This window comes from Prionailurus bengalensis, chromosome A2 (genome assembly GCF_016509475.1).
Source record: "Prionailurus bengalensis isolate Pbe53 chromosome A2, Fcat_Pben_1.1_paternal_pri, whole genome shotgun sequence".
NCBI classification, from domain to species: domain Eukaryota; kingdom Metazoa; phylum Chordata; class Mammalia; order Carnivora; family Felidae; genus Prionailurus; species Prionailurus bengalensis.
The window spans coordinates 51,721,312-51,745,156 of NC_057348.1; the positions used below are offsets into that span (position 1 = coordinate 51,721,312).

At 49.9% G+C, this 23,845-nt stretch overlaps 1 protein-coding gene across 15 annotated transcripts in view; it reads right to left on the bottom strand.

Annotated features, from left to right (window-relative positions):
- The window catches only part of ATP2B2 (ATPase plasma membrane Ca2+ transporting 2), a 388,293-nt gene that overhangs the window by 31,712 nt on the left and 332,736 nt on the right, over positions 1-23,845 (bottom strand). For all 15 annotated transcript variants that reach the window (XM_043588121.1, XM_043588117.1, XM_043588115.1 and 12 more), the window contains 5 exons: positions 23,092-23,250; positions 20,097-20,311; positions 16,150-16,392; positions 3,939-4,180; positions 2,576-2,810 (listed from right to left, as the gene is read on the bottom strand). In XM_043588121.1, coding sequence (XP_043444056.1) covers positions 2,576-2,810; positions 3,939-4,180; positions 16,150-16,392; positions 20,097-20,311; positions 23,092-23,250 — 1,094 coding nt within the window. The remainder of the gene's footprint in view (positions 1-2,575; positions 2,811-3,938; positions 4,181-16,149; positions 16,393-20,096; positions 20,312-23,091; positions 23,251-23,845) is intronic.

The window sequence follows — 23,845 nt, forward strand, 5'->3', positions numbered from 1 at the left end:
AAAATGCCAGGGACCCAGCTTAGCCCCTCTTAGGCCCTGTTCCACCTCTCTCCACCCTCCTGATTGAGAACCACTTGCCCTTTCATTTCTGTGGCATCCTGGGGAAGGGCCTGAGGCAGGAAGGCAGAAAACCCATTCTAATATGGATTTGCTCAGCCTTTTACAGCAGGTCTTTGGGAACATCAGTGTCCCTGCTTGGCCTTAGTGTTTTCACCTGCTCAGTGGGGGTGTGCAGAGGCATTTGGACTAGGTCAGCAGCAGCTCAAACCTAAACTCATGCCGTTTTAGTGGATTGTGAAATCAGTTTTGTGGGTGACGACTAGTGTTAAAAAAAGAAAGAAATAGAAGAGAATAGAAAATACTTATAAGCGTATCACGTTACTTTGTGAGATTCTTATTTTGGTCAGGTGTATGTGTTTACTGAGTCATGATATAAAATACATTTCTTATTTTTTGTGGGTTATGACCAAAACAGTTATGTGTCTGATACTTCTTTCCACCCCAGCTGCAGGGTGAGGAACGGGGAGCTCTGGGGATGGGAAGGACAGGGGAACCATAGGCTGGCCTTACTTGCTATGTAGAGACTAGTCTCTGTTGCCTGTAAGGAGATAACATGTCATGGGAAGCCTGAACCCATTAGCAGCTGGTAATGAGCGGGTGTCCCATGGGGAGGCTGATAAATGGCCTGTCTGTTCAGGGACAGACACAGTCTGCAGGAAAACACACATGGGCTCCAGTGCCAAGCACCTGGGGCACAAATCGCCTTTGCTGCTTTAGGCTCTGGGTGGGAGTGAGGAGGCCTGTGGTGTGTGTGTGTGTGTATGTGTGTGTGTGTGTGTGTGTGAGGGAGAGAGAGAGAGAGAGAGAGAGAGAGAGAGAGAGAGATATGTACCAGGCACAGTATTGGAAGATTGGTGTTCGAGTCCCATTTGTTCTCATTCATTCACTCCACACTTCTCAAGTACCTTCCATAGGCCGACCTCTGTGTTAGGGGCTGTTACATGTCACTGGATCCAGACTTATGCATCTACTGGGGAGAGGCATAAAAGAAGGAGACCCACAATGATGGGCCACGTACCTCATGCCAGGCTCTGCCTGTTGCTTCTATGTGCATGATGATACCTCATAGTACCCTGGGGTGTGTATGTGTGGAGAACACTGTTATTATCCCCAGTCTACGGATGAAGAAACAGAGGCTCAGAGAGGTTACATAGCTGGCCCAAGGTCACACAGCCAGTAAGGCCGGGACTCAGGATCCCAGGCCTGTCCGATGCCTGAGCTCATACTCTTGACGACGCCTCTCCCTGCTGCCTAAGCGTGAAAGTCCACATCCGCGACATCCTAGTTTCACTTGGTTTTCGGAACACGGAATCTTAGAATACTGGGGCCGGGACTTTGGAAAACACCCTGTCTACCCCCTTTCACTTGAAAGAAAGGGAAATGGAGGCTCCAAGAGGAGCAGAGAACAGCGAGAGGCCCCCACAGAATGGTGTCAGGGCAAGTGGGGGAGAGTGAAGTTGCCTTTACTGGAGGAAGGTGGCCCTGAGAGGCACTGTCACCAAATTCCGCAGCCAAGGCCAATCTGGGTGGGCCTAGTTGGGCCAGCCTGGGAACCAGCCTGAGCCCCAGCGGCTGTGTTAGTCTTTCGAGGATGTGGAGGCCAGCCTCTCCTGTGACTTGTCCCATGTGCTGAGCTCTGCCCTCTGGGGCCCCGCAGGGTGAGCAGATTCACTCCGCTTGCCCACAGGAACGTTCTGGAGATCTGTGGCAGCCCACACTTCCTCCCACGGCCTCTCTAGCCTGGGCAGTCTGACTGACCACACGTGTCCATCCGCCCCCAACCCTGCAAATCCCCAGCACTGAGTTCTGTCTTCCCGCCAGATGCAGAGGCGGCTAAAGGAGGCTGAAGACCTATGTGAGTTGAGCACTCCATTAGGTGCACTTATCACATCACCTTCCTTCGTCCTTATAGGGAGGGGTGCTGTCATCCCTCTTCTCTTCTGCCTGAGCACCTGACCTTTGGTTAACTTTGTAGCTCTGTTCCCCTGGAAACCTGATAAAGGGAGACTGTCAGCTGTGTCACTGTGCGAGCCTACTGGGGAAAGCTGATCAGTAAGCAGGATCTGGATGGACAGAACTCTAAATGATGGTGTGACACCACACGTGGGTTTTCCTGGATACCGGTTGTTTCTGGGGGTCTTCTTTACAGGGAGCCTGGAATCTAGGCCTATGGATGTGTTATAGGAGGTCCTGGCTCCTGTGGGGCAAGAGGCTTCTAAGGCAGGGCAGCCCCCATGCTTGTCCTTTGGGGGCAAGGGAAGGTTTCTGGGTGCTTGGGTTGTTGGCTCCGGGACTATCCCCAGCAGTCGGCTGTGGGTGCTGCCACAGGTCCTGAGCAGACCAATGCCAAACGTGGCCTACACTGGTCTCATGAGTCCGAACGTTTAGGAGTATGTGCAGAAAAAACCTGTGGACGCTATAGGGAAACCGAGGCTCTGAGAGGTGAGGCAACTTATGTCAGGTTGGCAGCAGGCTGGATTCCCAGCCTCTCCAAGCCTGCTGGTAGGGTGCCTACCTCGGGCCGCACGGGGTCCTCGATGCCCACCACACAGATACAGGTTAGGTCATTGAGGATGTCATTCTCATTGTCCCAGTCAGGCTCCGGGCTGCTGGGGAAGTCGCGGTAGGCCACACAGATGGTGCGGAGCCCATCACAGGCCATGGGCTCGATCACCTTCTTCACCATCTCATCCCGGTCGCGGGGCCGGAAGACCCGGGGCTCCCCTGCCCCGTTGAGGATTTTGCAGCACCTGGGGGCAGATGGGAGGGAGATGGGTAAGGTCCAGCTGAGGGCCCAAGGATCCTCCCTCTGACCAGCTTGAGCTCACCTCCCCCTCCCCAGTGATGCTCAGATGGCCGTGGTTGGTCATCCAGTGTCCATCCAGTTCAACTCCCATAATGCTTCAGGGCTGGTCCAGGCCCCTGGGCCCCAGGCAGGGATGAAATCAAGGCCAGCCAAGAAGAAATCAGGCAGCCTTCTTATAATATTTGCCCCAGTCCATTCAGCAAGAGCACATCTACTTTGATCTGTTTTATATTCACAAGATTTCATCTGAAAAAATTGTTCCACAACTAAAGTGATTTTCGAAGGGGAGGAAACTTAGTTATGCTAGTGGTTCTGGACCTTGCTTGCACATTACAATGGTTTGGAGAAACACTGAATAAATAAATACCCATGTGTGAGCCCTGCCCCAGAGGTTCACCCCAACTCAGTTTGTCTGGGGTGAGTTCAGGAATCAATGTTTTTTCTTTCTATTTATTTATTTATTTATTTATTTAATGTTTATTTATTTTTGAGAGAGACAGAGACAGAGACAGAGCTAGAGCTTGAGCGGGGGAGGGGCAGAGATAGAGGGAGACACAGAATCTGAAGCAGGCTCCAGGCTCTGGAGCTGTCAGCACAGAGCCTGACGGGGGGCTTGAACCCACGGCCTGTGAGATCATGACCTGAGCCAAAGTCGGACACCCAACCGACTAAGCCACCCAGGTGCCCTATTTTTTCTTTTTTTTTTTTAAAGCTCCCTGGGGTGATTCCAGCGTGGAGCCAGAGTAGACTAGGTCACAATGAAAATCACTCTATGCTAAAGGAAGTAAAATGAGGGAGATTTAACACTGATGATGGGGAGCCCTTCCTGATGATCCAGTGATGTAGGGAGGAGGATGGGGAGGGCACTCTGCAGACATTTATAAGAGGAAACGGGGAGAAAAGCAGTGGTCGAGGGACCCTGGAGGTGGTCCTGCCGTGGGATGTTGGGCAGGGCCCTCCCCACACCTCTGAGTGCCAGATGGCCCTTCGGCCCAGCCTGCAGGACAGCCCGTGCTGCATGACTTGGTGGTCCCTGGCTCCCCACACCCCTCCCCGACCACGCGCGGCTTACTTCTTGAGCACGATCTCAGAAGCACCCTTGCTGTACATGCGGAAGCTCTCGTCCGGCAGCTTGATGACTGTGCTCATGGACTTGCGCACAGAGTTGAAGGTGTACACCTTGTACAGCTTCTCCTCTGGCATCTGGGTGCGCACGGGCTCATAATCCTGCTTCAGGTCCAGCACGAAGCCCAGCAGGCCGCACTCTGTCTTGTTGCCCACCTGCCGAGGCAGGGCACCCTCCTTCTCCGGGGGCTGCAGAGAGAGAGGCCCAGGTGGCTCACAGGGGGTTGCTGCTGAGGCCCTGGGGCCGAGCCACCCCCTCCCCTTCTCAGAGAGCCCTGTGTGCCCCCTTCCCACCACCCACACCCTCAGCCCTCTCCATCCAAGACCCAATCCTGGCTCTGGATGAAAGGAGTTAAGCAAGATCCGTGTTTTAAAAATCATGAACTCAGGGGCACCAGGGTGGCTCAGTTGGTTAGGCGACCGACTTCGGCTCAGGTCATGATCTCACGGTCCGTGACTTCGAGCCCCGCGTCGGGCTCTGTGCTGACAGCTCAGAGCTGGGAGCTGCTTCAGATTCTGTGTCTCCTCTCTACCGCTCCTCTGCTCACGCTCTGTGTCTCTCTGTCTCTCAGTAATAAATAAACATTAAAAAATTTTTTCAAAAAAAAATCACGAACTCTTTCGGGGCACCTGGGTGGTTCAGTTGAGTAAGTGTTCTACTTCAGCTCAGGTCATGATCTTACCATTCGAGAGTTCGAGTCCCAAGTCAGGCTCTGCGCTGAAGGCTCAGAGCCTGCAGCCTGCTATGGATTCTGTGTCTCCCTCTCTCTCTGCCCCTCTCCTGCTTGTGTGCTCGCTCTCTCTCTCAGAAGTAATAAATGAATAAACTTAAAAAATATATAAATCACGAACTATTTCAAACATAAAAGCAGGATAGAGAATAATTAAAGAAACACTGGTGTACCCACCATTCAGCTTTGTAGAACCTGAGAAATAGGCCATATTAGCTTCAGATTTTCCCTTTTTGAGAAGGAAAACATGAGAGATACGGTGAATCCCCCTGTGTATCCTTCCCAGTCTGCAGAATCCTCCCCTCCTCCCAGAAAGAACCTCTGTCTCAAATGTGGCATTATTATTACCCTGTGTGTGCTTTAAATGTTTATTTTTATTTATTTATTAAAAATTTTTTTGAGATAGTTCTAGATTCACATACAATAAGAAATACACTCTTCCTCCAGTTTCCCCTAGTGCTCACCTGTGTATGACTACAGTACAATGTCACAGCAAGACACTGACACCGATACAATCAGACCCACCTCACTCAGACTTCACCGGTTTTACATGCACTCACGTGTGTGTGTTTAGTTCTATGCAACGACATTGAGTGTGGATTCCCATGACCGCCAGCAGGAAGATACATGAAGATACACACAGTTCATGACAAGGATCTGATCCCTGTGACACCCTTTTTAGAGCTGCAGTCACCTCCCTTCCCCCCCACCCCCAGCCCTGGCAGCCACTAGTCTGTTCCCTATCTTTATCATTTTGTCATTTCAAGCCTGTTCTGTAAATGCAACCATACGGTATGTGTAACTTTTGAAGATTGGCTTCTTTTCACTCAGTATAATCTCCTTGAGGTCCAGGCAAGTTATCGTGTGTGTCAACAGCTTGTCCCTTTTTTTTTTTTTAATTTTTTCAATGTTTATTTGGTTTTGAGAGAGAGAGAGGCAGAGAGGGAAGGAGACACAGAATCCAAAGCAGGCTCCAGGCTGAGCTGTCAGCACAGAGCCCGACGCGGGGGCTCAAACCCACAAACTGCGAGATCATGACCCAAGCTGAAGTCTGATGCTTAACTGACTGAGCCACCCAGGCGCCCCTGAAACTGCTATGTTTCTAAGTCAAAATGGTCAATTACATGTAGCCTAACCTACTGCATGTATGTGTGTGTAAGGAGACTGTAGACATTCTTCTAAAAGTTGTTTGCTCATGTAATTGCATTTTGAGAGGCACCTGTGTTTATGGTTCTGATTTGTTCTTTTTTTTGACTGTTCTATTGATTCCCTTCTATGACTAAGGCACAGTTTACTTTTCCCTTCTCCTGGTCCCTTCCGCTTTTCCTTCTTTCTACTCACTGATCTGACACACACTCTTCAGCACCGGCTGGGTGCTGGCCCTCTGCCAGGTGCTGGGCTGCATGAACACAAACTTCCACCCTGGGGTCTCAGTGAAATCATCAGCAACCTCTCTCCCAGCACCTCTCACTTCCTTGTGTGGCTGGCTGAACACAAGCTGTTTCATGCCTCTGTGCCTTTGCCTCTGCTGTTCCTTCCCCCTCCCCTGCAAGGCAAACTCCTCCATTCCCTTTTTACTTTAAATGTATTTATTTATTTTTGATAGAGAGAGAGAAAACACAAGTGGGGGAGAGGAAGAGAGAGAGAATCCCAAGCAGGCTCCACACCATCAGCGCAGAACCTGATGTGGGGCTCGAACTCACGAACCTCAAGGTCATGACCTGAGCTGACATCAGGCGCTTAACCAACTGAGCCAGCCACCCAGGCACCCCTCCTCTTTGCTTTTTAAGGGCCAGCTCAAATATCACAGTGTCTTTGACAATTGCTTCATGGGTCTGTCTCCCCCTGAATAAATGAGTTATCAGATTCTTTTCTCTGCAGGGTTCTCAGGACCAGCATAAAACCCAGCACACAGTGGGCACTTAGTAGTCATTGTTGGCGGGATGGCTCCATGCAGATCAGAATGGTGGGAGAGGTTAATAGGTAAGAACAAGAAACCTCCATGTGGGCTAATGGTGGGATTAGCCGGAGGGAATGGGGGGTGAACTCACATCCCACCTGCACCCACACCCACGTGCATGCACTGCTCATTTTCCTTGCATAAAATTACCATGCAGCATCTTAGGTGGAGGTGGCTTCGGGAGTGGTAAAAGGCACCACAGACAAACTGAAACCCTAGAGAGATTTAGAAGAGGAATATCTACCTATGAGCATGCCTGTGCCAACAGCCCCCCCCCCCCCGGACTCCCGCCACCGCCATTAGTGGCTTTGCATGGGTCTCAAACCAGCGTTGTCCAAGAACTCTGTATCCTCAGCCCCAGCCCCTTGTCATATTACTCGAACGAGCTTCACAGACAGGAGAAGGTGGGGTCTGTGAGATGCTGGCATGGACCACTTGTGCAGGGGACAGGACGGCGACGGGACATAGCCCTGGCCAACTCCCCCTTCCACAGTTAGGGCTCAGGCCTAGGGAGCCCACCCAAGCGCTGTGGAGTCACCGGCATTGATAATGCGGTGGTCTTGAGACTTAGGGATTCATAGGAAGGACAGAGCCTTAAGCTCTTGTCCTCAGTTTCTCTGTCTGTAAAATGGAGAGACTAGAGAAGATGATCTCTAGCTGAGAGAAAAATCAACCATTTTCAACCCTTTTCTTCAAGTGGATCATGGTGAGGGATGGTGCAACAAGGCGGAGGCACAGTCCTCAGCAGTGGTTGAGGGCTCTGGGCGGGAACAAGGCTCAGAACGCCCTCCCTGCTCCCACGCCAAGCAGAACTATGTCTCCAGCACCACGGGCCTTGGAAGGCTCCCCACTCCTGGGCTCTTTGGTGGGATTTGATCTGGAAACAAAGGAACCTTTGGTACAGCTTCGCATTTCTGATGTTTGTGAAAATAAATTTGAAGCACTTCCCTTTGTCTCTGTAGCGTGGTATTATGTTGTGCTTTAAAAATGATATATTTATTTACTTACTTTTAATGTTTTCTACATTTTGATAATTAATCTTCTGGTGACCTCCAGAGTTTTATGTATTTTCCACAATAGTTTTTTCTCCCCTCTCCACCAATGAAAGAAAATGATGGCTCGGAGGGCTTAAATAAAAATGCCTAATTACTTCTTTGCCCAAGAGAGCTGAGCAGTTATGCCTTCAAAATACCCGGCATTTTATTACCCTCTGTGAGATATTTTAATTTTCCTCTAAAAGGATTTCAAACAATCCATGGTTGCAAATGGCAGAGCTGCCTCCTACGTAATTCAATTTGTTTCCATGAACTTGAGCTCTGAGATCGCCCACGTGCATTACTAAGAAGCAGAGGCCCATCTCTTTTTTCTTTAGACTTTTTTTTTTTTTTAATCTTGACAAACCCAGAGATTTTGCTATTGCTGTAGACTTTCCAGGAGCTTTTTTATCTCCAGGGCTCCAATTCTATAAGGGAGTTAAGGCATCAGTATTGTTTCCATTTTAACAGACAGGAAGCAGGCCCAGGGGGACGTGACTTGTTCTTGATCACAGACCTGCGGAGGGGCAGGCCTGGGGCTGTCCCCAAGCTTCCTGGCTCCCAGGGCAAGAGCTTCATCCAGTACATTCCCCAGTGTGGTCCTGAGTCCTCTGGGAATGCTGGGTGCAGCCACGAGGCATAATTTTGAGAGGACAATTCATGTCCCTGTTTTGGGATGCTGGGGGGTGAACAGAAGCAAAGGCAAGGAATGATGACTTAAAGAGCTACAAGTTATAAATAACATCCGCACAAATGAGATTAAAAAAGCATAGCTGGCATGTACCACCCCACACTCATTAGGGTGGCTATTGTAAAAAAACAAAACAGAAAACAACAACTGTTGGTGAGGGTGTGAAGAAACTGCAGCCCTGCGTACTGTGGGTGGGAAGGTAACACGGTGTTGCTGCCATGAGAAAAACAGGATAGTGGATCCTCAAAAAATTAAACAATGGAATTACCATACTATCCAGCACTTCACTTCTGGATATATACCCAAAAGAATTGGAAGCAGGAACCGGAAAAGAGATTTGCATGTCCGCGTGCATAGCAGCGTTACTCGCAAAAGCCAAGAGGCGGGAGCAATCCAAGTGTCTATCGACAAATGAACGATAAACAAAGTGGGGTCTCTCCATGCAATGGAATAGTATCCAGCCGTAAAGTGGAAGGAAATTCTGATGCATGTGACAACATGGATAAACCCCGAGGACATTATAAGTGAAACAAGCCAGTGTTTCAAGTGTCCACAAAAGGACAGATGCTGTATAATTCCAACTGTATTAGGTACCCAGAAGAGTCAGATTCACCAAAACAGAAAGTAGGATGGTGGGTGCCAGGGGCTGGTTGTGGGGGGAATGGGGAGTTAGCGTTTGATGGAGACAGAGTTTCAGTTTGGGCAGATGAGAAGTTTTGGGATGGATGGTGGTGATGGTTGCACAACAGTGTGAATGTACTTAACGGGGTGGGACTGTGCACTTAAAAACAATTAATCTGATTCATTTGATGTGATGTGTATTTAACCACTAAAAAACCTCTAAAAAGTCCCCCCCCAAAAACCTGACAACCGTAGCATAGTAAACTATAGCATCTGCAATATGATGATTTGGAGCGTGTTCGGGAACGACTTTCAGCTGAGCGGCTGCCTCTGGTGGCCTAACCCGCTCTTCCTCACCCCTCAAGGACAGGCACTGGTGGGGAGCCTCCCTAAGGCCCAGACGAACCACCAGCCCACTCAACAGGAGCATCAGTGGCCACTGTTTGCATGGTGACTCTGCCCCGTCCTGTAATGGGCTTGTCACACGCACTATCTGGTTGTACCATCCCAGATCCCTGGGAGGCCAGCTACTAGCATTCCCATTTCACAGCTGTGCACACGAGACAAAGTCACACTGCTACGAAGCGGCCCAGGCAGGATTTGACCCCAGTGTTCTTGGCTCTGAGCCCACAGCACATGGTCTCCCCACAGCCCCGCCTGTCTCCACTGGCCCTGGAGATCTTTAGTTGACTGGGAACTTGCTGCTGATGGCTTTAGAGTCCAAGGGGATGGCGGGGGGACGTGTCTGTCTTGCTTATCTTTGCCTCCCACTTCGGGGTAGTCAATAAATATCTGTGGAATGAATAAATGAATAATCCCATGCTTGTGTGTGTAGGGTGCTGCCAATGGGAGGCCGGAGGGGGCGGAACTCTGGCCTCCAGAATCGTCGTCTGAAGGCTGGCCTCCCCAGGAGCTTCTCGGTGCTAGGCCTCCTGAGGAACGTGAGGCGCAGGGCTGCGGGATCTTCCCTAGAGGCTGGGAAGGCAGGTTAGTGTGAGTGTCCAGGACAGGTTGACACAGAAACCTTCCCAGCTTAGCAGTGTATTGTGTGTATGTGTGTGTGTGTACAGTTGTGTGTGTGTGTGGTGTGTGTGTTTGTGCGTGGTGTGTGAGTGCAGGTGTACATGTGTGTATGGGGTGTGCACAGTGTGTAAGTGCAGTGTATGCGTGTGGTGTGTGTGTAGTTGTATGTGTGTGCTATGTGTGCATGGTGTGCAAGTGTCGTTTTTTTGTGTGTGTATGTGTGGTGTGTGTGCAGTTGTGTGTGGTATGTGCAGTTATACGTGTGTGGTATGTGTACAGGGCGTGCAAGTACAATTGTGTGTGTGTGTGTGTGTGTATGCACACACACAGGGTGACAGTATGTGATGTAGGGATTAACAGCTCTGTTAAAAATCCAAATTCCCCATTTGGAGTTATTTGCTTTGAACTCTTCTCCCAGAGATGGTGTTTGCAAAAAAAAAAAAAAAAACAAAAACAAAAGAAAACAACCAAAACAGGTGTCAAATTCAGCATACAGGCCCCTGCCATTTCACAGAATCACAGCCCATCCCACCTCCCCATCTTAATGCCCTGCAAAGTCGCTTCCAGAGTTGTCCACGCTTTTGGCATGCCTGGCTTGGCCAGAGCCCAGTCGCAGAGTATGGCTTGACTTGGGGACTCTGAGGCTCATTGGAATATTCAGTTGAGCCCTGGCTTTGCAGCCAGGAGATCTGAGTTCAAGGGTTGGCTGTCTGCTTCCTGGAGCACTCCCTCCCCCTCTCTAAGTGCCCAGGTTCTAAGATTTATGGGAAATACAGTGAAGCAGCTCCTTCCTGCCTTTGAGGGTTACTGGGGCTCTCTGGGGTGAGGGGCATCTCAGCATGGGGTATGTTGACGACCCGGGGTTTCTCATTTGGTGAAGTTTGGCTTACCTATTTGGGCAAACCATCCTGCCAGGAAAACCCTTTTTGCTCTTTCCTCCAGAACCACTTCAGGGGCTCCAGGGAGATTTGTTTTTGTCTCAATAGTTTATGTTTTCAGAAATACGCCATAAACTTCCAACAATTCAGCTCCACAAGTCTCCATCCTCAGCTTAATAATTCAAATGTTAACTGCACTGTCAACCTACTTTCAAAGAGGTCTCATAAAATACAAAATTAAGGTCCGCTTGGCAGTTTCAGCACACAGAGGACACACGGTTGGAAAAGGAGAATGTTTTCCCAAGAAAGCACAAGAAGGCCTCCAAAGTCTGAGGAAGGAGGTATTTCTATCTTAACACTCAGCTGTGGTTCTGAGAAGCTGCAGGGTGATGGAAAGAAGCTAGTAGAAGTCCTGATGTTCAAAGAGTCAGAGACAACAAAGGAAGTCTGAGGGTGTGCCAGGATTTCTGAGGCAGGGAAGCAATTTCTCACTAAAGGATGATTCACATAGCTTCTCTCAGAGGGCAAGTTTAGTTCCTAATGGTTAGAAATAAGACAGGAAAGAAGAAAGCTTTGCCATCCTCACAGGGATGGGGCTATGGGGTTGAAGCTGGCCCGCTGGGAGGGCCCTTCTAGACCACTTTTCCTGGCCTCCCTGACACTAGCCGTGGCCCTCACACCACTCTCCACCTCTGCCTGGGGTGGTTTTTCTAAGTACCATGAGCAGCATCCTTTCAAGGGCTTATCTGATGCCACCTAGCTGTCCCCGCCCCCTGCCCTCCAGCCTCGACTCCCATCATTCTAGCCCCAGAGAAATGCACAGGCCACAGATCACGTGAATGAGCCATGCATCTTAGGGTCCCTGGGCCCTTGCAGGGCTGTGTCCCTGTCTGCAATGTCCTTGCCCCCTTGCCCACTTGGTAAACTCCCCCAGAATTCTCTGGGCCCCACTCTGCCACTTGGTGGTCAGGAGCAATGCTGGGCAGGTTACTTGATGTCTCTGCAGCCAGTGTTTTTAGCTGCAAGATGGGAATGGTCATATTTGCCTTTATTCCCCTGAAGGGATATGGAGGGTCAAGGAAGATAGTGGCTGGCAAAATAAACGACAGAGGATAAGGCTCAGAAATAATAACAGAAGTAGTGAGAGTAATAACATATGTGGACTGAGCACTTGCTACATGTCAAGCACTGTGCCGGGAGCCTCACATATATTTTCTCATCTGATCTTCACGGGAGCCCTGAAGCTGCCTCAAGGCAAAGGTGCAGCTGCGTGAGTTGGGTGGGAAGGGGTGGTGAGCTGCACAGGCTCCAGCTTGGACGGGGTTCTAATCCTGACTCAGCCTCTTATCTGCTCTGGAACTCCAAGCATGTTTTTTAACTTCTCTCAGCTTCAGGGTCTGAGCTATGAATTAGAGATGTGATGTCACTTACTTCATGGGGTTGTTATACAAGGCAGAATGGGGTATGCACTTAGCATCGAGCCTGGCTAAGTGAATGTTACCAATTAGGATTAATTATGTACTCACTTTATAGATTTGCATATTGGAAAACAGAAGCTCAAAGAGGTCAAGTAACTTGCTCAGGGTCACATGGGTGGTAAGTGCTGGAGCTGAGGTTTGAACCTTGGTTTGTTGGACTTCAGAGCCAAACCTCATTACTTCTTGGACTGGGTGTCCAGACATCTGGATTCCAGCTTTAATAGTCCACAGGGTGACTTGGCACAAGTCCCTTTCTATTTCTGGGCCTCAGATAAAGTAAGGGGGCTGGACCAGTATGTCTCTAAGGTATGCGAATCCATGTAGATGACACCCACACAACCTACCCTTGCAAATACTCAAGTAGGTGTGTGTGTGTGTGTGTGTGTGTGTGTGTGTGTGTTTTAAGAATGAAAGGTGCTAACTAATTGGGAGGTCTCCGGATCAATGAAGACCAGAGAGCAGAGGGCAGCTGCAGAAGAGATCAGCTCAGTATGCTGGAGGGACCCAGAGAGCACTGCTATTGACCATGGGGCAGAGATGGGGCCAAACCCTACCTCTTGCTGCCACAAGAACAGGAAAGTAGAACACAGAGATAGTCCTGTTCTGAGCATCTTATTAATTCACATTCACCCAGCCACTGCCCACATATTCATCCACCCATACGTCTAGATTTCCCAGCCTGGTTTAGAGGGTGGTTGGACATCTACTCTGGACCAAGCAAACCCTTACTCTTCTCAGGATTCCTCTGGGCCTAGAAAGAGAGTCCCTTAGACACCCTTTGCCCCACATGGCTGGCAGGCCCTGGTTCTGAATATGACTGCCTGGACCCCAGGCCTTCCTTCTTTCAGATCACCCTATACTAAAGATGCTGCAGGATTGGTTTCAGTGACCAAGAGCCTGGTCTGGACACTCTACTCAACAGCTGGCTTTGGAGTGTCTATAAGTTGGCTTTGCCATACTTGGCTATGTGACTTTGGGTAGGACCTTTTCCTCTGTAGTCCTAATGCTTCCGCTGTCTGTTTATTGGTTAGCCTCTGCATTGCTACAAACGGAATCCTCTTTCAATGGGTGATTTTATTCAATGGGCGATTTAACGACAACACTAACCATACTTAGTGCTGAATACGAACCAGGCATTGTGCTAAGCACTTGTCACTTACTAACTCATTTCATCCTCACAATAATCCTATCATTTCCCCCAAGAAACTGAGGCAGAGAGAGGTTAAGTAACTTGTTGACATTCATATAGCTGGAGAGGGATTTGAACCCAGGCTGCCTGGCTCCAGAGTATGAGCCTTCACCACTACCCTGTCATACCAGGGGGCTCTGCTATCCCTTCTATACCAGTGGCCATCAGCCCCCAGCAAGGAGAACCATGTGGCCAGGGGTCTTTCAGAAAAGACCCAGAAAGAGAGGCACAGGGGTCCTAGGATGCTGGGGTTCAAGGCACATCAGGAGACACTGGTGCCTAAGTAAGAGGTAAGTGATTTAGCCTGATTACAAACCAAAGATTCCAGTTCTGGGGTCCCTGAACTCTCTTTAGTCTCAGCAGTTCACCTCCCCAGGTAGACTGACTGACCCCTGTCCTTTAAGCCACCTAGACACAACCAACATTGAAAATGAGAATTTAACTTTGCTGCCAGTGCTATGAAACACTGCCTAATTGAGATGTTTCATCAGCCTTCCTGGCAGATCCCAGAACTCCTTTTTATGGTGATTGCATAACACACATCTCCACCCAAGCCCACCTCGCAGGGCTCTGCCCACGCGGCCACCCCCTCGCCCGAAGCCTGGTCTGGGAATTGCTCTGCTCCCCTCTCTGCCACATCTCCAGGACAAGGTCATGAACAGCATCTCAGTGATTTTAGGGAGGCCTGGGAAACGGAATAGAACATTGCTGATCTCCCTTGATTCCCACATTGGGGTTGGGGTGGGGGTGGGGTGGGAAGAAGACAAAACATGGTCATTTCTGGCATCACACACAGGGTTCTCTATCGCCCATCTGCCTGCATCCTCCCGACCTACTTTCTCCTTTCCTCTGTGCTGCCTCCTGCAGCCTGCAGCTCTAGGGTGATGTGGGTGGCTGCTTAGCCCTGGACCGGCCGGTGTCTAGAGGCAGAAGTTGCCTCCTCCCCCCTCTCCCACCAGCCCTCAGCCCCTCGCTGCTGCTGAGTCACACTCTCCTCCCCGTTTGGATAAAGCTTCTGGCGGCTCCCACAATCCAACCTGATGGTGATGCTTCGAGCTGGCTCAGGGGCAGAAGGGAGAGGTCAGGGCTAGGGCACATTTGGAGGGTAAGCAAAAAAGCCCAGCTGCTCACCCAGAGGCTCACACTGCAGAAATGACCTACACATCTGGAGGCTGACTGACCTCCGGATGGACAAGTCTGTGCTTCTCTTCATCTGAATGCTGGTTAATTACAAAAAAAAAAAAAAAAAAAAAAAAAAATCCATCTGTGCTTCTAAACCAAAAAGGGATTATAGCATGATGAGTCTATGCAGCTTAGCTGAGACAGGAATATGATAGTTTTTCTTATCAAAGCTTGTGATGCTGCTACCTAATAGAAGTTACTAACAACAACGTCATCGGTGGTGGATTGTGAAAATGGCCACAATTAGTTCCTCTCTAAATCCATGCCCTTTGCAATGTGACTTGGCAGTTCCTCCTGGCAAGAGATGGAGTCAGCCTCCCCGTTCCCTGGGTCTGGGCAGGCCTCTTGGCTTGTGTTGGCCAACAGGATATGGCAAAATGACCACGTCAACACACCTAGACCAGCCTGCTGGAGGAGGTGGGAGCGCACAGAGCCCAGATGAACCATCCCAGCTGAGGCCATCCTAGACCAGCCTGCGGTGCTGCCGAGATCAGCAGGGCTGTCCCCTGAGCCACTGCAGATGCAGACGTGTGAGGGAGTCCTGCTGAGAGCAGAAGGACCACCCCGCTGAGCCCAGCCTGAATTGCCAGCTCACAATCGAGCGCTAAATACACAGTTTGATTTTGAGCCACTAAGTTTTGGAGTACAGCAGTCCCCCACTTATTCTTGGGGGACACGTTCCAAGACCTCCAGGGGATGCCCAAAGCTGCGGATAGTACCAAGCCCCATGTATACTATGTTTTTTTCCTCGATACACATATCCATGATAAAGTTTACTTCATAAATTAGACACAGTAAGAGAATAACACCTGATTCATAACTGATAATAAAATAGAATAGTTAGAACCATATACTGGAGGTATATGTGAATGGGATCTGTCTCTAGATATCTTATTGTACTGTACTCACCCTTCTTCTTGTGGTGATGTGAGACGGTGGAGTGCCTACGTGCTGAGATGCAGTGAGGTGAATGATACAGGTATGTGACATGACATTAGGCTGCTACTGACCTTCTGATGTATCGTTAGCAAAGGGTTATCTGCTATGGGACCGAGGCTGACTGGAGGTAACTGAAACTATAGATACGGGGAGCCTACTGTAGTGATGTAGCAAAAGTCTGCTAATAAAAAATGTGGAAGTTTTCTGGTAAGGGGGACAATGATGGGATCTAAAAAACACAATTAACACACTATTTTTCTGTCATATAAACACCATTGCTAAATCAAACGGAAACAAGTTGCTTACTCCACGACCCTCCCAAAAGATACCAGCAGGATTCAAAAATACGAGTCACGTCGCTCCATCTGCCCAGAACTTGCGCCTTGCCCCACGGACATGGTTGCTTCCCCCAGAGGAGGCTGCACCACTCACCAGAATCTTGGTGGTGTAGGCGCTGTTGATGGCAATGGCGTTGACGAGCAGCTCCATGGTCTTGGCGTTGATGGAGCTGGGGTCGGGGATCTCTTTGTAGTGGACGTCGCCCACGTAGGCCTGCACGACTGTCATGCGATTGGTGGTCAGTGTGCCTGTCTTGTCTGAGCAGATGGCGGTGGCATTGCCCATGGTCTCGCAGGCATCCAGGTGGCGTACCAGGTTGTTGTCTTTCATCATTTTCTGGGGGAAAGGGGCGAGTGAGAGGGCGGCAGTAAGGAGAGGGAGCTGGGGGGGCCAGAGAGCTGAGGGCATGGGGGAAACACGCAGTAAATGAGGCTCTGCCTCTGCTATCTGCCCCTTTGCCTCCCACAGACGCAAAGGGCATTCACTGAAACGTTGACATCTGAACTCCTCGTGTGTGTGCAGCCTTTTCCTTTACTTTGATTTGAACCATTTAGAAGATTTGATGAATTGACTTTGTTCATTTGAATTATGGAAATAATCTGTATTCCTTACAGAAAAAAAATAAGGGAGAAGGATGAGAAATTAAGGTTGGGTCCTTTCCAGTTACCTCAAATATTTTTCTCTTACGCCCTGACAGAAAGAACCATTCCTTATCTGGTTATGGGTTTTTTTTTTCAAATGTACCATCTTTTGCTGGCGCCTGGTTTTCATTTGATTCCACCAAAAATAAATAAATTTAGGATAGATATGTGTGTTTATAGACATAGAACAATATCTGGAAAAATATCAAAATATTAATGTCATTATTTCTGGGTGGTAGAATTATAGGAGATTTTTATTGCCTTCTTTTAAAAATCTATAGGTTCTTCTTTAAAAATTTTTTTTAATGTTTATTCATTTTTGAGAGAGAGACAGAGAGACAGAGCAAGAGCAGGGGAGGGGCAGTGACAGAGGGAGACACAGAATCCTAACAGGCTCCAGGCTCCCAGCCGTCAGCACAGAGCCCGACGCAGGGCTTGAACCCACGAACCGTGAGATCATGACCTGAGCCGAAGTAAGACACTTAACCGACTGAGCCACCCTAAAAATCTATGGATTCTAAAAAAAATTCTATAGATTCTATTTTCTGCATTCAATACAGATTATAACTTGTATAATAAAAATCACAAATTTCTTTTCAACATAGATATATGGAAAAGAAAAACCAGCCATAATGCCATCACCCAGAACTGACACAGCTTATGTATCAACATCTTTTCTTTTCAAATTTATAGCAAAAATGAAATCCTACCATGTGTATTATTATTAATTTTCTTGTATTCGTCTTCCTCTCTGTCTTTCCAGCTCCACTCCTATAGCTTCTTTCAGGTTCTCAAGCAAGTCATGCAAATAAAGTCACTCTCCAGGAACTGCCACTCAGTGCAGGCCCTCCCGACACAGGGACCCTATCTGCCAAGGAGGGACATGAAAAGTTGCTAGAGGCGGAATCAGGCACAGTTCCAGCCTGTTCCTAGGAATCTGATTTCCTTTCTTCTTGCCCATTATAGCTCTTTGTAAGAAGGGTAAAAAGAAGTGTCAGGAGAATAATTTTAACACTAGTTCACGTCACTGCAAAATGGGTATCGGTTAGAGATCTGTGCTATTGCCATTTTCTCTTATAACACATTTAATGTACGTTTACTGGATGATCAACTTACAGACTTACAGTCTGCAAAGTTCTTCCTCACTTTCTGGTCTGACTTTACTACAAGGATTTTCGTCAACCATTTCGGCAACTGAAAAAAGTCACGGCCGAGTGATTTGACCAGGATCACACACCTAATGTGAGGGTTAAAGTTGGGACAGGAACCCAGCTCTGTTGAACCTCACAGCCTGGATCATTCCATCAGGCCTCTGACCACCTGCACTCTCGGAAGAGGGTTCGTCTGCCGGGCTTCAGAATACATAGGTGGCTACCAAGCACTAGAAATGTGGCTGGTCTGACGTGAAACATGTGGTACGTGTAAAACACATGTTGGATTTTGAAGACTTATCATGAAAAAAGAAATGTAAAATATGTGACTAGTGATTTTTATATTACATGTGGGATTGATAATAATTTGGACATGTTAGGTAAAGTAAATTATATTATTAAAATTAATGTCACTTGTTTCGTTTTACTTTTTCTTTTTAACATGACTACAAGGAAATTTAAAATCACACATGCAGCTCATATTATATCTCTATTGGCCAGCGCTGATCTAAGTGTCATCTCTAGTGTTTTGATGGCGGCTCCCAGGGGGGTATGCCAGGCTCAGAGAGGGGACAGTTTGCCTCTCCTGGGTTGGGGTGCTGTACTAAGTTTATCAAGTGACTGTATCAAGTTTATCAAGGGACTGGTTGGGGTGCTGTACTAAGTTTATCAAGTGACCTAAGCCAGCTGAAGGCACCAGGTGCCAGAGATACAAACTGTAGATGGTGCAGAGGTCTAAAGATGTCAGTACATAATCCCCCCAAACTAACCCTGTGTGACTTTCAAAGACACCCTGAGCTCAGCTGGCCATGGGGGCCCCAGGTGGCCATGGGGGTCCCAACTCATGGCTGTGTGTGTGGGAGTCTCCATCTCTGGGCCCCAGGTCCCCAAGCAGCATCGTGTTGTGACCTGTTTGGGCTTTGGTTTGTGGGATGGAGTTTCTTCAAGAACCCTAAAACAAGGAGACGATAAGGGCTGTATCCTTTACACAGAGCTGCCACTTTCTGGCACCTGCCTGGAGATCTCTTTTCTGTATGAAATTACATCGGTGAGCCCGGTCCAAATTCCAACTTGGAAACTGACGCTCGCCGTGCCCTCCACCAGCTCTGCCAACGTCTCGGAGAGAATGCTTTGTTTATAAACACACCCTGGCCTCTGTCCTCACAGGGATGTCCTGGCATCCGGGCCCTGGGAACCAGGAGCGCAAGGTGGGAAAACCATGGGGCCAAGGGAAGAGAATGAGCCCACCATGTGAACCAGGCTCAAAGTGCCCGTGGAGATGCTCAGCTCAGTGTTCAGGCTCTGTGGATGGTCATTGCCTGGAAGCAGGGGGAGGGGGTCTCTGCCATCTGGGGGGCACTAGGAACACCCCCCAAGACCCAAGTTTTCATAGTCAGCTTTCTTGGGCCTAACCCTCTTCATTAAACTTTTTTTTTTTTTAAAAGTTTGTTATGCCCACATGTGAAAGTGGGAGCAAGCAGGGGAGGGGCAGAGAGAGAGAGAGAGAGAGGGAATCCCAAGCAGGCTCCACACTATCAATGCAGAGTCTGATGCAGGGCTCGATGTCCACAAACTGTAAGATCATGATCTGAGCCAAAATGAAGAGTCAGATGCTCACCTAACTGAACCACACAGGCGCCCTCATTAAACTGCTTTTAAACCCTCTTCCATTTTCCGCCCATCCCTTGAGAGGAGGGGGCTTCCTTACATCAGATATCTTTTGGTTTTAGGTTTATCTCTTCCCAAAGTTAGGGAGTACCCTCTGAGATTAGTCATAGAAGTATTACAGACTTCTACTTACATTTGGTGGGTTGGGGATGGGTTTGGGCCTACATGGTGACATCTGCTCTTTGTGCTTTTTTGTTTTTTTTTTGTTAAGTTGAGTTGATTGTCAACGTTTAAAAATCAAGAGAGTTCATATTAAGTCCACGTATCTGGCTTCTCTGGAAAATTGTGAAGATTTGGCAACAAAGGGGCTTCTCTGCAAGGCGACACTTGGCTGGGGTGAATGACGGCTGTCCCTGCAGCCAGGGTGTGGCCCTCTGGTTGTGGCCACAGGCCCCGGGCCTCCCTGAGGGTGTGCGAGTTTTGGGTTCCTGCATCCGTGTTCTCTCCCACCTTCCAGTGTGCCCCCTCCCTCCTTCTCAGCGCTTCTCCCAGCCCCAGCACTTGCCCCACGGGCCACCCCCACAGAGCCCCTGGTGGGGGGGGGCAGCCAACTGCATCTATCTGGTCCCCTCCTTCTCACCTTCACAGAGTAGGCCAGTGAGATGGTGACGGCCAGAGGGAGCCCCTCGGGCACGGCCACCACCAGCACCGTCACGCCGATGATGAAGAACTTGACAAAGTACTGCACGTAGACGGGCGTGCACTCGGGTAACCACGGCTTCTTGTTGACCACGAAGGTGTCCACGGTGAAGTAGAGCACCAGGATGATCACTGTGATGGCCGACATCACCAGTCCTGTAACACGGGTCGGGGAAGACCTGTTCAGGGGCTTTCCTGAGGGTGTGGGCCTGGGAAGTGAGATGTAGACCAAACCCTTGGCCAGAAGGGCTCTGGGGCCAGGCAGACCGTAGCTCACATCTCAGCTCTGCCACTTACTCGCTTTGTGGCCTAGGGCAAGTTCTTGATCCTCACAGAGCCTCAGTCTCCTCCTCTGTGCGATGGGGATGCACGTTTATCTCATGTGATTTTGTAAGTATCAAATGAGATTAGTGCGCGTAAAGTGCGTAGCATGGTGCCTGCCCGACACCTTGCAGGGGCTCAAGAAATATGTGCCGAGAGACCATGTGAGTAAGTTAGAACTGCCTGCATAGTACTCTCACACAATAATGATGTGCAGTTGGTACCATGTATTTACTCATTCACCCAGACACCTAGTGGTTCCTACTTCAGGAACCGGGACACAGCAATAGAGAGGACAGAGTCCCTGCCCTTGGGAAGCTGAGACTCCAGAGGGGGAGGCAGACCGGAAACAAGCTCATGAACAAGATAATTCAGATAGGGATAATGCTGTGATGAAAAACTTCAGGATGACAAGACGGAAAGTGACATGGGCAGAAAATGAGAAAACGACCCAAATGTCCATCGACAGACACGTGGATAAAGAAAACGTGGGGCACATACACAACGGTATGTGACTCAGCCTTAAAAAAGAAGGGAACCTTGCCATTTGCGACAACATGGATGGACCTAGCGGACATCACGCTGAACGAGAGAAGGCAGACACAGAAGGACTTACATGAGGAATATAAATAGTCAAACTGATGGAAGCAGAGAGTAGAAGGGTGATTGCCAGGGGCTGTGGGGAGGGCAGAAGGGGAGCGTTGTTTTTCAGTGGGTACAGAGTTTCAGTTATGCAACATATATAAGTTCTAGAGCTCTGCTTTACGCTATAGTGCCTACAGTTACCAGTACAGTATTGTGCACTTCAAAATTGGGCAAGAGGATGGGTCTCCTGTTAAGTGTTCTTACCCCCAGAACAGAAAACAGGAAAACTCATGAAAGAACACAAGGACGTTTAGGAGGAGGTGGTGGCTAGGCTTTGTACCCTGCTGGTGGGGATGGCATCACGGGTGTATGCATGTGTCCAAACTCATCAAGATGTACATTAAATGTGAGCAATTTTTTGTATATACGTTGTGTCTCAATAAAACTTAAAAACAAAACATGGGCTGGCATGGGAGTGACTACTTTAGCGACGGCGTCCAGGGAAGATTTCCTGGAGGAGGTGATACTTGAGAAGATGGGGAATGATGAGAAGGATCAGGCAGATGGCGTGACCTGCAGGAAGAGTGTTCCAGACAGAGGAAAGAGAAGGGGGGCCCTTTTTTGGATGAGGAGACTGTGGCTCAGTGAGGGAAAGTGACTTGTTCAAGGCCACAGGCCAGAGAAGCGCTGCAGAATTAGTAGAGGCAGGTGCCTACCTGCCCGGATCCCCTGGGATCCCCTTGCCACTTGGGTGTGTGCGGCCTCCACCTGCTGTTGGTGCCAGGCAGGTGCCCCTGAGGCTGTGCACACCTGCGGCTGCTGCCAGGGGAAGCTCGCGTTTCGGTGATCACGGTCTCTGTGTCAGGAAGTGCCTGGGAGGGCACCCCACCCCAATGTGATGGCCAACATCCAATGGCTGAGGTAGGGGTCCAACAGCCCAGTCCCCTTGGCATGACTTGGGACAGACCCTGCAGAGGTAGGTAGAGACTGGGATTTCTCCAGAAAGTATCTGGCTTTCCCCCTGGCCCTGTCAAGTCTCTTACCCTTTAGAGGTTTCACCTGAGCACACCCTCGCCCCTAAAAATCCTGCTCCCAGCCACGTCAGGCTGTGCTTCAGGGAATTCAGCCCAAGAGAGAAGCAGAGGTGGGGTGTGAACCTAGACTCTGAACTCCATTCTTGGCAAGGCTGAGGAGAAGGAGGGAGATGAGCAAGGACTTTGAAGGCCATGGGGTTATCCTCCTCCTCCTCCTCCTCCTTCTTCTCCTCATCTCTCTGTTCCTTGCCCCCTAGGGCTGCTGCCTGTTTCTGTGGAGTCTTCTCCAGGCCGAGAATGGAGGAAATCCCTGGGCCCATCGCTCGCCCGCCCCCACCTCCAGCTGTGGAACTTCAGGGCCGGCTCTACCCCCATCTGACAGTCGCAGGGGCGGGAAGCCAAGCTCCTAGCAGCCGGGAGCTATCACCAGGCCCGAATTTAAATATAGACAGTCAAGCCTGTAATTTGCCCCCCTCCTCCACGCCGTGGTGCCTATAATTAGAGCCGAGAGACAGCCAGGTGGGGAGGCCTTGGCGTTTGCTGTGTCCTCATGCGGGCGGAGAGGCCCGGGCCGTGTCAGCCTGGCGGGGCACGCCTTACAGCTGGGCTCAGCTTCCTGGGCCAGAGGGGCCACCACCAGCCGTCACCTGGAGCCACCAGCTCAGTTGGGAAGCTGAGCTTGCACTGAGGCTCAGACAAGAGGCTTCTCCCTGGGCTCCTGCCACTGCCCTCAACCTCTCCCATCTTTCCTCTGCCCTGCAGCCGGGGTGGCTAATATAGAGCCCTAATCCATCCCTGCCCTCCCATACTCCAACCTATTACTTGAGCGTCTATCGTCTCAGGACTCGGGCTGGTTGCTGTGATAGAAAAGGGTGGGTCTCAGGGCCATCTCATGCAAGCTGCCACTTTGCAGATGAAGTACTTGAGAGCCAGCTTTGGGTCCCACTGTGCACCCCACGTTCCCCCTTGCCCCATCCACTGTGGCTGCACACTTACCTGCCTTGCCTATCTGCACAGCCAGCTTGGTGAGCTTTCCCTGCAGCACAGACTTCTCCTTCTTGTGCATGTTGGCCTTTTTTTTGTCGTCGGCATCACCGCCTTCGGCACTCTTGAGGGGCTGCATCTCCATGGCGGCTGCCCCGTCCTGCTGTTTGGCTGCAGGGGGCAGAGCACGCACGCACACACACGCACACACATGCACACACACACACACAGACATGCACGCACCGAGGTCAGCCTGCTGGGTGGGGATATTGGCACCCACCCTGCCTGCCCAGGGGAGTGGTGAGGCATTCATTCACTCTGCTGCCTGGACCCCTGTGTGGCTGGCACAGAAACCCTGTGATGTGGGGTCTGCCTCTTCCAGGTGGAGACTCTGGTCCCAGGGCCAGTGGTTGCCTTGGAGCTGGAATCCAAGTGCAACCAGGGAGTGACACAGTTCCACCTTGGATTCCCAGCAGGAGGAGGCTGGGGTCCCCTCTGGGCCTGAATAAGCCCACAGACCCTTCCCAAATGGCCCCTCACCTTTCCCCACATTCAGACAAGGCAGGTAGGCTTGGACTTCCCTGGTTGGTTCTCGAGTATGTTGCTGGGATATTAAATAGTCACCAGACAGAAGGGACATAGGGGGCTTAATAAAAGAGAGTGTCCCTTTCCGTGGGTGACGAGCCTCCTCCTCCTTCAGTGGTGGACTGACTGGTGGGCCTGGGGCCCTATCCCTTAGCCTCTAAGGATCTCAAAGAACCAGCTA